Consider the following 14761-nt stretch of genomic DNA (forward strand, 5'->3'; position numbering starts at 1 on the left):
TGGTGTGAAACTTTAATAATTATTTTTATTTTTTTGCTTGGACAAGGTAACCTTAACAATATAAGTTTAACAATAGAGTGATGTTAGTAGTGATAATTTAAAGTCGCTATTTGTGAATGTTGAATCATGAATAACTGAATAGATAGAGTAGGAGACAAATATTGTGAAAAAATCGCAAATATAATTGAATTTGTGACTTTGTGTATTTTAATTCCTACATATAAAATGTAATTAGGATAGTATGACTCATGTATTTGGTTAGGAGAGAAATCGATTTCAAATATAATTATTGATTAAAATTTTTATATAAATTATAAATACATCAAATTAAAAAAGTAAAGTTCGGACACAAAAAATTTGAAGAATATTGAAAAAAAATATATTGATTAACCTTGTAACACTAGAAAATAACATTACTTTTTGGATTAAATTAAGTAAAATCATATAGAAATAAATAAAAATTTGTGTCATAGTTTAAAAATCTATATTTCCTTTTGTGTAAACTAAGTTTATACTAATTCCTTGGTGAATGAAAAAATCAATGAGATTTTTTTTTTTTTTTTTTTTTTTGGAGAGATACCTAATATTTGAGAGATTCCTTGTCTAATTAGATAAACTAAACTATTTATTTTCCGTATATATTTCCTTCTATATTTAGGTTTCGTTTTATTAAGAAACACATAATAAAATTTTTTTAATTGTGAAAATTGAAATTCCAAAGTAAACATGTTACAAGTTACCTATTAAAATAAAATAGGTAATTATTTAATAAAATAATTTACCAAATAATAAAATAAATTACCAATTAAAATTAAATATGTAATTATTTAATTAATTGAAATTCAATCAAGATGTTTCAAATCATTTATAGATAAAATAATAAAATAATTTACCAAAAAATAAAATAAGTTACAATTAAAATAAATCCTATAAGTTACCAATTAAAATAAACAAGTTACATATTAAAATAAAATGGGTAATTATTTAATAAACTAATTTATCAAAAAATAAAATAAATTACCAATTAAAATTAAATAGGTAGTTGTTTAATTGAAATTCAATCAAGATGTTTATTTCAAATCATTAAATAAATTAGCAATTAAAATTAAATAGGTAATTGTTTAATTGAAATTCAATCAAGATGTTTCACTTATAGATAAAATAATAAAATTATTTAGCAAATAATAAAATAGGTTACCAAATGAAATAAACAAGTTACGTATTAAAATAAATTTTTTTTAATACGTTTACATTGTTGTATATATCCCTTCGATAGTGAATTAAAATTTAAAAATAGTTAGAATTAAAAAAGAAAAATAAAGTTAATAGAAGAGATTAACGTACAATAGCTTGAATTAGACTGGTGGGGGTATGCCCCCACCAAACAACACCATACATATGAGTGCATACAGGATGGCAATGGGGCGGAGTTGGCTAAACCCTACTCCGCCCCATTAAAAAATCTGTCATACCAACTTTGCTCCAATTCCGGGACGGGTGTATAATTGGTATACCATCTCCACCCCTACTCTGGTAGACAAAATACCGACTTCACCCCGCATACTCCGTTTAATTGCGGTAAAGTTGAAACTGTTAAATTAATTCCTGAACTTGGGATAGAATACTAAGATATTGAATCCTTGATTGATTCTTGAAGATTGAATCACGTGCACAATTGTGAAATTTTAGTAAGTAGTGATTCTAGAGAATATTTAATCAAAATATATTAATGGACACTTAACTTAAATATATACTTTATATATATATATATATAATCGGGGTCGGGGCGGGGCGGGGGTGGGGTGGTGGCATCACTAAACCCGGCCCCTGCCCTAAACCTGCTTCGGGTTTTCAATTTTTTTTACAATATTCGCCCCAAACCCATTTATGGAGCTACCAAATCCGTCCCGGAATGAAGCGGGGCGAAAATTATGCGGGTTGGAGGAAATTGCCATCCCTAACACTCACATTCACATAACCACTAACTCTCATTTTTCTGGATCTCTCAGGCGCACACGCAAAATTGAAATACCTAAAGATGCCCAAGAGGAGGCACAAGAGGAACTAGCCTCTTGTCATTTACGTCAAAGCCTTGGCAGCGTTTCAACAGCGCAAGGCAGAAACAACCCTGGCTGAACCGGAAAAGATACTGAAAGCCATCGAGAACGAGACGAATGCTTTCGAGGAATATATAATGCACGAGATAAACCTTTCTAATAAATAATTAATTGAAATTGAAGAAGAAAATGATATTTCAATTTTCGTAACTTTTAGAGAGTAAACTTGGTGGAACTGAACTGTTCTGGTCTGTAATCCCAACGATGTAGTAATTGATTCCATCTTTGACCTTGCCCGTCAACATGGCTTCAACGATGTTCTACTTGGTGTTCGTCCATCGCAGAATGATTCTGCTAATTTTTTTTTTCTTTTCATGTTTCTAATATTTTCACATGATTACACTACACCCTCACATACACGTGCACACACACAATCCCTCCTACACTCATTCAATCTCCCAACAACACCGAGCCTGCCCATTTCTATCTCTCCATAAGCTTTGGAAGCGTTTCGACAGCGCAGGACAAAATCGAAATATCATTTTTTTGTTCAACTTCAATTACTTGTTTATTAGAAAAGTTTATCTCATGCATCATATATTTCTTGAAAGCATTCACCTCCTTCTCGATGGCTTTTAGTTGCTCTTTCAGTCCAACTAAGGCTGCTACTGCCTTGCATTGTCGAAACGCTTTTAAGGCTTTAACGTAAGTGACAAAAGGCTGGTTCCTCCTGCGCCTCTTCCTGGGCATCTTTAGGTATTTTGATTTTGCATGTGCGCATGAGAGAGATCCAAAGGAAGAAGAGTTACTGGTTGTGTGAGTGTGAATGTATGCACTCATACCCCCACCAGTCTAATTCAAGTTATTGTACGTTAATCTCTTCTATGACCACATTTTCACGTGATTACACTACACCTTCACATACACGCGAACACACACAATCCCTCTTACACTCATTCGATCTACCAACAACACCGAGCTTGCCCATTTCTATCTCTCTATTTTCTTACCTCTCTCTCATCATTCTCATTTCTATATCTAGTCTTCTTTCATTTTCTCTGCTATGTCCAAGGCAACATCTATTTTCATCCTTCATCACAATCAAGTTGTCACCTCAAAAATCTCATTATCTCTCTCTAGTCATTCTCTCTTTTAACTTCATATCATTTCCAAACAATACATACATATATACATACATAAAAAGTGCTAAATCATTGTTACTAACCTCTTTTTACTGTCCTAAGTTCCCAACTATCCATCTCATTTAAACTCTCGTTGTGCCTTTAATACGGTGAATATTGGAGTTGGCCAAACCGGAGTGACCAACTTAGAGGGATACTTTACAAGTGAATATTTGTAGGGTTACCCTCTATATTGGATAAAGCAATGAATCTTTGGAATCCCCCGGTTAACTTTTATATTACTTTCTTTGTTGCATTTACTTACATTATGCAACATTCATGAATTATTTATTGATTTTAAACTCGCATATTTTTATAAAATAATTTATTATCCGAAGTGGAACAAATAACCCTTGTAACATTTAGACACTTTAAAACAGTTAAATTCAAAAAGGATTTATGTACATGACATAACCTTATATCATAATATTTTGAAATTGAGAACAAATGGAAATAAAATTCACACTCAAATAAATTTAGATATTAGCATACAGAGCGTATAATAATATTACATAATACCATATTATATAAATTTTTGTATTAGCATATAGAACATATAATAATATTACATTTTTTTCCACAGAGATTGGATGATTGTTCAGTGTAATACCATATTATATATCACAAAATCAAATGTTGTATTCAAAAATTTATTTCGTAACACCAATGGGCAGTGGCCTAGTGGTATCATATCAGTCTCTTACTTCCCAAAGGGAGGTCAAGAGTTTAAGTCTCAGAAGAGACATGTGTGTGTGAGTACCAACTAAGGAAAAAAAATTATTTCCTAACAAAAAGTAGAAATCCTGTAATGAAAATTGATCTATTTACAATATACATAAACTCAACACACAATGCATAGTACATATTAAATAACTAAATTAATTAAAGGTAGATACTTCAGTCGTAAACGATGGCATATTCAAGTTGTATAATTAAGAAGGCAATGAAAACAATGCCAACTTTCTAAATTTGTAAGATATGAAAAAGATCCTTTACTCTAGTGCAAGGGCGGATCTAGGATTTCTTATTGGGGTAGGCTAAATCAAAATATATCAACCAAAATCAACTGTTGTTTAATTCAATTTTAGTTAATTAACAATGTTTCTTTAGACAATTGACTGATTTAAGGCATAGAAAATCCTATTGGGGTAATTAATAAAAAAAATTACCAATTTATTTTCAAACAATTCACCACTCAGTACCTTATCTCTTCTTTTGACCAATTTACTAATCCTATTTGAGAATCTACTAGTGAAAGCAGAGTGTGAGGTAGTTCATGGCAAGCCCCTTCCAACACTATGGAATTCACTCAAAAGTATGCTTTTTTTGTAAGTATTTTAATTTTCAAGAAGTAACTTTAGAGCTTTACCCAATATTAAGTACTTTTGCTTGTCAATGTTTTTGTTATGATTTTTTTTTTTTTTTTAATTCTATAAAGATTTCCATCTTCAAAAAGCTTGGCATGTTGGTAAAAATTGTTTCAGATTCAATCTCTACAGATTTCTAATCCAATTCAGATTTTCTTTTTTCATGCCCAGATTCAAATTTTATTATAGACATAATTGACAACAAAAAAAAAAAAAAAAAAAAAATGTTTTGCTGAAATAAAATGTAGATTACGGTGATTACCTCAAAATGCAACACAAATTTTGTTACTTTATATTGTTAAAAAAAAATTATGTAAAAAAGATCATAAAAAATTCACCAAATAGGATTTAGTTTGCAAAACAAGAATTAAAGACCTTGATTAGTTGATTTAGAAAAAAAATTAAAACAAAACCCATACATACAAGTTAGCAGTTGCAGAGAGAGAGAGAGAGAGAGAGGGGGGGGGGGGGGTAAGCTTGAGAGTTGAGAGACAGCGGGCCAGCGGGTGAAGCTTGCGAACGGTGAAGCCGAATTGGAACAGCAGGCAATTGAAACTAAAAGATATGGGTTTTGATTTTTTGAACAATCTGAAATGATATGCCGAATGAGGGATTTTGATATAGGTAATAGGTTTTGAACTTTTGATTCTTGCAGACAGATAGATAAAATGAAATATATGGGTTTTGAACTTCTGATTCTTGTAGATTTTGTAGTTTAGAGAGAGGGCAAGTTCAGAGTTGAGAACGAGAATAGAGATGGAGGCGATTGGGGTGGCTGAAATGATTTACCCTTTTTTCCTGGTGGCCCATCATCCTTGGGCCTATAAATTTTGAGGCTCCATAAATTTTGTCGCCTTGGGTCAGGGTCGGCCCTGGGCGTATTCAACTTCGGCCTTTATTTTAGTATGGTGGCTGAGTTGACTTGAGCTTGACTGGGTGGGCTAATTTTAGGGTGGGCTACTATTAATAAATTTTCTATTTTTTTTGGACTTATTTGGCTTCGGCCTTTATTTTAGTATAATATTGATGCATTTTTGAGTCAAAGAGAGTATTACACAAAGGAGGTTCGCCTGTGGCGTCCGTCAGCACCATGCGGGGCGTAAATTATCTTAAGGACATAGTATTCAATACTAGCCTCAGTCCAAGTTCTTTATTTATTATTACTATTTTATTGCTCTAATTTGCTTGTTTAATTAAATATTGAGTTGCATATTTAATTAATTATATTTTAGCATATTATTAATTATCTCATGGCATATTAGTATACGGTTAATTATATCTTAAATATGACATAAAGCATATATATTTTTCAATATTTGCATCTTCCATAAACCAAATTTTGTGCCATTGCACTTCTTGATCATAGATATCGATATCTTATCTTCTAATGCCATTACTCTCACTCGAACGGACATGTCGGATACGAAAGTCTTTCAGAATTTCGTCAAACACCTTCTGTGCCCAATTAAGGTTCTCAACCGAATGCTCTGATACCAGTAGTTAGCAGAAAAGCTCAAAACAACCGAATGCTCTGATACCAGTTGTTGTGGCGGAAATCCAAAAACAACGATGTTTAAGGAATAAACACAAGCAATCACGAAGAATAAAAAACAATCACAGAAGATATAGATGGTTCACCAAAATCTTAAGACTACGTCTATTTAGCGCACCGAACAAATTCCACTATGAAAAAGAAGAAGAATTACAATGAAGATTTTTCTCTCAATCTCTCTCAATTGCTCTCTCTTGTGTTGGCACAAATTAATGACGTGAATCTCTTACAATCCTCACGGTCCACTACGCTTATCACAAAATCTAAAATCTTATTAGGGTTGTATATAAATAGTCCAAGGAACTCAACTTGCCCTACAAGACTTGCCTTTTGTAGAGTCCAAAACCAATAAGGAAAACAATTTTGGCAACTTCCCAGGGGAGTGCAACCAGTTGCACCAAGACGCAACAGGTTGTGCTTGACATACTCCAACGTTTAGAACTCACTGCCCAAACACAACTAGTTGCTTGAAAACGCTACTAGTTGTATTTTGACAGTAGCTAAAACAAACTTGTAACTTCGCATGCAACTGGTTGCAATAGGTTGGTAGGTAAACCAAAGTCAATAAATCATTAAGTTTTACTATCCCAATTCTTCATGTGATCAGACTCCACAAAGCACAACAACTATCACAGACTTATATGCACCAAAAATAGCAAAAGTAACATCTAAGAGATAATCAAAGTCTAATTAGAAATTAAAAAAGCTTAAAAGCGAGTGAATCAACAAGTCTAAATATCATATGATGCCTAGAGATGAACTTATGATGCGTAGAGCAATCGAAAAACTCAAACTTTGAACATCAGATAAATAAATTAAAAAAAAGCTTTAAAATTTGAATTAAGAATTGGCTAACAAGTTAAAGCAAAATCCAATAGCAAAAAACACAAATATATGATATATACATACACACACATATATATTTATACATAAAATTAAAACAAAATGTAAACATAGAAGAGTAAAAGTTGAAGAGAGCAGACTGGTGGTGGTGAGAGAGGTAAAGAGAGAAACAGAAGTGGCAGGGTGGGGAAGAGAGGAATTTAGGAGATATTTTTTTTTTTTTGCCATGTTGCATTGTGCAACGGGCACATCTAGACCATTTGTGTAATACACGTGTGTGTATGACGAACGTCTGATAATGAATGATTGGATGCGTCTGTTGCACGGTGCAACTGGCGCAAAGAAATTTTCTCATAATTTAGGGCTATGATGAGGAGCCAATGAAGAGTCGGCATTCAAAATCTTATTTTAGTGAATAAAATCTATCCAACTTCCCATCTATGTCATTGTAAAAGTAAAACGAAATATTTTTCATTTAAGTTTTGAACTACTCAATTTTTAATTTATACCCTTATTATAGTTTTGCAATTCTAAGAAGATTGAAAAGTTACATATATAATATTGGTAGTAAGTGGTCTTTCTACCAATCAAGTGAAGAGTTCAAAATTCTAATAATTTGTGAAATGTGTTTGTAAATACTTACCTAACACTAAAAAAATAATAATAAAAAAATAAAATAAGTTCGTCTATGAAAATAGAACCACCTTGGACAAGATTAACACTCGCTAAATTTGGAACCCATTTGATTTAATTCAAGAAAGTTTTTCAAATTTCTAACCTAAATTTTAAATTTTTTATTTTTTATTTTTTAAGAATTTGCTTGCTTCCATAGTCTAGGGGAGGCCTTTATTTATATTAGATTTTACCATGATAGCCATTCAATGGTTTATTTAGAGTATCTCCAGTGACATTGCTAAAATTTTGACAATCCAATAATTCCACGTCAGCATTCTTCAAGAACCACTTCAACATTTTTAAAACTCACATCAGCGTTTTATACTTTTTAAATTTTAGTTAATATTTTAATATTTAATATATTTTCTTAAAAACTTTTTTCTAACGGTTATATTTAAAAAGAAATTAAATATTATAATATCCATTTTGGAATAGAACAATTAAAACAATACAATACTTTATGACTTTTTTTTAAAAAAACTATACAATACCATTATTAAAATCAACTAGGAAAAAAGAACAATCATATGGGAAGCTTGAGCTAATCCTTTGGGAAGCTTGAGTTAGAGCGTGAACATATAAATTCTAGGGTAAAGTACAATGACACTCTATGAGGTTTGGCATAAGGACAACCATATACAAGTTGGCCTATTTTTGGACAATGACACCCCTCAAGTTTCATAAAATAGACAAAGACACCCTAACAATGGTAAATTGATGTTATTACCCTTTTATATAAAATTGACAAACCCAAATCACCGAATTTAGCCCAAAATCGCTAAAATAATGTGTAATGGAATTGTTCTTAATTAAATACGGTCTAAAGAGGTAAAACCCTTATATTGGTCCTTTTAGCCAATTAATAACATATTCAAAGGATAAAAAAAAAAAGGCTAACTCGTTGTAATAGGCACTTGTCATTGCCTGCTGACCTAAAAGCTTAAGCTATTAGGTAGTGTTGCACACCTACCTATGTATATTCCCATTCGAATTTGATGCAGGACACCTTTAACATGTAACGGGTGGGTGCTTCACTCAATTCAACCAAAAAACTTAAGTTGTTAGGTGGGGCTAACAACCAACTCATATATACCCATTCAGATCCAATGTGGGATAAATCTCTCAAAACTCACAACACCTAGCTTCGGTGACACTGGATAAAGGACTGAGTCTGACTCTTAGGGATAGAAATTTTGTCCACCCAACCCCTAATGTGGCAAATTTGGAAGCCCCTAAATGAGTTTGGGGGCGAATATAGTAAAATAATTAAAAAATCGAAGCAGGTTTGGGGCGTAAAAGGATTTAGTGATAAATTAGTCCCGCCGTGATTATATATGTACTTTAAAAAAAATTATATATATCTAAAAAATTTAAGACCTTTGCTACTTTGCTGCAAGTGTACGTTAATATATTAATGGTCAGAGTACACAGGTGGAGTGGGTATGACGAACGACCTAACTCCACCCTAGTGCCATCCCTACACTTGATAGCAATTGTAATGGATAGGTACTTCATGATCTAATACAAAAACTTAGGTTGTTAAGTGAAATTAACATCCAATTCATATATATCCATTTCACTGTTAATCAGAATCGAATATGGAACAAGTCTAACTCCATCTCCAATCCGAACATCAAAAACTCAAAAAAAAAAAAAAAAAAAAAAAAATCACAATTCCACCTCTTCAAACTGCTGTCTCTGCACCACAATCGAGTCCAAGTCTGTCGCATGGGACCCACTTTTTCATCGTAATCCGAGGACAAGTCTAACTCCATCTCCAATCCGTAAATACTCCAAAGAAAAACCATAATTCTATCTCTTCAAACTGCCCTCTCGAGTCCGAGTCTGACTCATGGGACCCACCTCTGAATGAAGACTGATCCACCATATGATATCCATGTGGGACCAAAATCCTCTCCATTGGAATAGGAGAATCTGTTCCCTCCGGTTCCTACTATTCAGGCATTGTAGCGGTGGTAAAAAGGGCCAAACGGGTAAAAAAAGGGTATATATATATACACACAGACATATATGAAAAATATATACACATATACAAAATTATATATACAGACATATACGAAATTATATGTATTGAAACTCAGATTTAAGCGCCAAATTGGAAATTCCAAAACAGATTTAGCGCCTCTTCTAATCTTCTTTCTTCTTCTTCTCGTAAAATATAGAAATTAATAAATTCCTCTTCCAAAAAAAGTCTTAGCTCTGTTTTCCTTAATTTTCTTCTTTCCAAATTTACAATTTCTTTCCAAAGGTTTGATTGAACGTCGGAGAAGACGAAGCAACAGTGACGAAGGTATAGCACCAGTTCTTAATCTTCTTTCTTCTTCTCTCCCAAAATATAGAAAGAAATAAATTCTTCTTCCCAAAAATTTTCTTGACCCAGCTTTCCTTAATTTTCTTCTTTCCAAATTTACAATATCTTTGGAAAGGTTTGATTGAACGTCGGGGAAGACAAAGCTACAGTGTCCTCTGTTTGATTAAAGGCCGAGGAAGACGAAGCTACAGTGTACTGGTTTTGTAAGTGAATTTGTGAATCGTATGACATTGTGTTTCATTGGTTTTGTTTGGTTATTCTTGAATTGTTATTAAACTATGAAAAATTGAATGAGAAATTGTGAAAATTAAATTATTAAATTGTGTAAAAGTTGTGATATTCTGTATTATAAGTTATGTTATGTTTTAAACTTCCAATTTAAGATGTTAGAATAAATTTTCCATTGTATTCATGTAATGCAGTGTTTTATTCATGATAAATACTTCAATATAGTTGGGATATTGTGTATAATTATACATGGAGGTTGAATGGAGGTTTTACACTTCCAATTTAAGATGTTAGACTAAATTTTCCATTGTATTCCTGTAAGTTTCCATTGAGACTTATGATTGTTCATTATAAATAACTTAACATGGTTGTAATGTTTCTCAAAATAAGCCCAAAAAAGTTTGCAAGTCCATGTTTGATTTGGAAAAAGTTAATGAATAATTGAACATAGTTATAAATTTTATGAAAATAGAAGGCCCAAAAATTGGAAAAAGTCCATCTTTGATTTGGAAAAAATTAAATAAATAAATAATTTTGTTATTTGTAGCAAAATTAAAATATGTGCAGTGGAGGAAGTTGGATCCATGATACATTATACTATCTTGAATAATGTTAATAGGTCAGAAATTTTTTCCAATTAATAATCCATACTTGTAAGACAGCCTTTTGTTTAAATTTTATTTTTTTTATATTGTAGGTTTCTGATTTGAATTATTAGTATGGAAGAGGTATTAAATAACATCGAATACACCATATATACAGAAAATGCTCTTATTGCATGGGCTGATGTTGTAGAATGGAAACCAAGAATAGGTATGAAGTTTGATACTGAGGAAGAGGCATATGATTTCTAAAATTCATATGTTGATCGAGTCAGTTTTAGCATCTATAAAGAGTATTTTAATAAGAGCAAGAAGACTGGTAAACTATCATCGAGATTGTTAACATGCTGTAAGGAGGGTTTTAGGGTTGACGACGTTCGGGACAGTAATACAAAGACTCCCAGGGCCGAAACACGAATTGATTGCCTTGCTCGAATACTTATACAAGTTTCCAAGTATACCCATAAGTTGGAAGTTACAAAATTTGTTGAAAGCCACAACCATCCATTGATGATTGATGAATGCATGCACATGCTGCCATCCCAGTGTAGAATTAGCCGCGTTCAGGCCATTGATTTGGAATTGGCTTCTGATTCAGGAATAAGCCCTCGCAATTCATATGAGTTGATGGGAAGGCAAACTGGTGGAAAAGAATCAGTCGGGTACATGAAGTTGGATTTACTAAACCATATAAGGACCCAAAGACAAACCAAGCTTGAATATGGAGCGGCAACATGGCTAATGAATTATTTTAAGACTCAGTCTTGTGAATATCCATCTTTCTTTTATGCATTCCAATTGGATAGCGATCAAATGATCACTAACATATTCTGGGCTGATTAAAAAATGATAGTTGATTATTGCAATTTTGGAGATGTTGTAAGTTTTGACACAACATACAAAGTTGTACACGGCAATCGTCCATTTGGAAGTTTCTTGGGGTTGAATCATCACCGGGAGATCGCTGTGTTTGGAGCAGCGTTCATGTTTGACGAGACTGCGGAGTCGTTTGTTTGGTTGTTTCAAACGTTTTTGAAAGCAATGTCCGGTAAAGCACCAAAGACGATCTTCACTGATCAAGATGCTACAATGGAGGTGATTTCAATTCAGATCTCCACTCTTTGCATTTCCTTTTGCATTGTGTAGTTGGCAGTGGTACATGTTATTACGTAGTTATATTACATAAAATAATTTTGCAGGTGATGCTAGGGACAAAACATTATCGGTGTGCTTGGCACCTAATGCAAAATGCACAGAAGCATCTAGGGTTCTTGTTTAGACGTGCGCAAGGCTTTAAGAAGGTGTTACCAAAATTAATGTTTCAAATTAGGGAGGAGGAAGAATTTACCAGGGAATGGAATTTAATGATAATAGAATATGGTGTTGTTGGTAACACGTGGCTTACAAATCTGTTAGGTTTGAAACATAGATGGGCCATGGCATTTATTAAACATGCCTGGTCCGCGGGTATCCACCGCACACAATTGAGTGAAAGCTTTAATGGTTACTTGAAGGCATACTTATCCGGGCAGCTGATTCTTTTAGATTTCTTCACACACTTTGAAAGGCCATTGCACGATAAGCGTTACAAGGAGTATGTAGCTGAGTATGGGTTGCTCCACAAACTACCTCAACTGAAAACAAAATGTAACATATTAGTAGAGGCGGTACACCTGTACACAAATGTTATATTTAATATTTTCCAGGAGAAGTTCTTAGCAACTGGTGCCAGTCAGAGGATCATTGGTTGTAGTCCCATCGATGGCAATGGAGGCTGTGTTTACAAAGTCGTTGGTGAGGATGGGATGCAACGCAACGTGACGAGGACATCAAAAGATGAATTGTTATGTTCTTGTTGTAAATTTGAAAGGAAGGATATTATGTGCAGGCATAGTTTGAAAATCTTAAAGGACTCCATGTTCGCCAATACATTGCCTCGTCGATATATATTTAAAAGGTGGACTAGAACTGCTAGAGATGGCAGCTTGGAAGAAAATCTTTCCTGTGAAGTGATTATCGATGCTGATCCAAAAATTGAGGTTAGGAGACGGCACATGGTACTTTGTCGTATTCTGACAGAAATTTCATCCATTGTATCGGAGTATAAGGACAGATACAATGATTTGTTAGTGAAAGCCATGGAGTGGAAAAAAAATTGCCCAATCAAGTTGTAGGCGTAGGTTTGCTGAGAGGAATACAATTTATATTGGTGGTAAAGGCAAAAACCAATATTTGGGGAGCAACGTAAACAGTGACAAAATCCCCAATGGCCTCAAGTGTAAAGATACACAGAAAGGAAAATTTAAGAGGTTAAAACCGACCATGGAGCAAAAGAGTCGCAATAAGACGAAATCAACGAAACAAACAGTTCAGGTTCATGTACTTTTATCGCTTTACTATTTTCAGTTTCATAAGTAATACCAGTTCTGTATTAATTATGCATACGTAATAATTCTCATTATTGTGTTACAGAATTGCAATGCAGCCCTTCAATCCGAAGAGGCAGGTGGCAGTAATCATAGTGGAACAATCCCTTACCATATGTTAGTGAATGTGAGTATTGTTACATAACAATTTTCAGCACATTGCTTAACATGTTTTTTTTTTTTTCCCTAAATGAAAGAAGTATATTGAATATAAACAAATAATACATGGAGATAAATGAGGGCATACCCTCATTAAAACAAAACATAGTCTTAGAAAATGACACTAAAACACCTAAACTAGCAAGCAATGGAAAGTTACAATATGTCTTGGAGATTAACTCCCATCACATCTAAAACCTCCCATAAAATACATTTAGCTAGATCCTTAGCTGCTCTTGTGTGATACCCTCGGATTTCCGAATGCGGGTTGGCCAGGCCCACACCCGAATACCCGAGGATATCAAAACAAATTGATAATTAACGAACACAGAGTACAAAAGAATAAAGAAGAATAAATGAAATGCTGACAAGAAACTAAAATGATAATCTAATAATAAACCTCAGAATATATTTCTATTAATTAATAAATTCTTCTGATACAACTGATCCTCCAAAATACAACTCGGGAATCCATACTGTGTGGACCCCTAGAAAATCCAAACTAAACAAATGACAGCAATAACTGTCTAAATCAGGAAACTGAATCATAAAGGAACTTCTATGTAGCATCGAAAGAATGAAGTAGATTGATCCCCGCTCAGCATGAACAACCTCTACTCCTAACGAACACCTGAAAAATAATGGTGGGTCAGACCCACAAACAAGTTCTACTCTACTACAGTCCAAACAGAGATCCGATACACATATACATCCTACTCAATCCAACAGTAACTAGTAATCCGTATATATATATATATACACTAAAGGAACCTCACTAAATTATAGGGTTGTTTCAACCTGAATAGTAGGCAATATGCAAAACGCACATATAGTGGGCATGAGTACCTAGACCTACCAGGGTACACAACTACACTATATCTAGCTACACATCCCTGGCGATATACACGCCTTAACCACTGATCCTGAGACTCAAGCTCATATCATGGCACTGTACTTATATATATAAAATCTAGTAACCATCTTATCCAGTATAAATTAATCCTCCATAAATCATTCAACTTGTTCAGCTGATTTGACTTGAATATGAGTAGGACTTAACATTTTAGTTAATCCATTCTCTTATATAATAAATTAATCCTCCATAAGTCATTCAACTTTTTCAGCTAGCCTGACTTGAATATAAGTATGACTTAACATTTTAGTTAATCCATTCCCTTATATAAAATAGGTAGGATTTAACTGATAAGTTAATCCATCCCTAGAATGCCACCATCCCATACCGGTACATTAAACCACACAATCCAACAATTGATGTAATGATTAAGGAAATACATCAAAACAATCCAGAAATAACTATGATAATTTGATATCAAGTTAT

The 14761-nt window shown here is 33.2% G+C and overlaps 1 protein-coding gene across 1 annotated transcript; it reads left to right on the forward strand.

Annotated features, from left to right (window-relative positions):
* The first annotated feature begins 11683 nt into the window (after window positions 1-11683).
* LOC132281177 (protein FAR-RED IMPAIRED RESPONSE 1-like) lies at window positions 11684-13011 on the forward strand. Its single transcript, XM_059782905.1, has 2 exons — window positions 11684-11932; window positions 12037-13011. The coding sequence occupies exons 1-2, from the start codon at window positions 11684-11686 to the stop codon at window positions 13009-13011; spliced, it is 1224 nt and encodes a 407-aa protein (XP_059638888.1).
* Window positions 13012-14761: the final 1750 nt, after the last annotated feature.

The sequence above is a fragment of the Cornus florida genome, unplaced genomic scaffold, assembly GCF_030987335.1.
Source record: "Cornus florida cultivar Cherokee Brave unplaced genomic scaffold, ASM3098733v1 CherokeeBrave_3.0.0_Hap2_Chr11, whole genome shotgun sequence".
Taxonomy (NCBI): Eukaryota; Viridiplantae; Streptophyta; class Magnoliopsida; order Cornales; family Cornaceae; genus Cornus; species Cornus florida.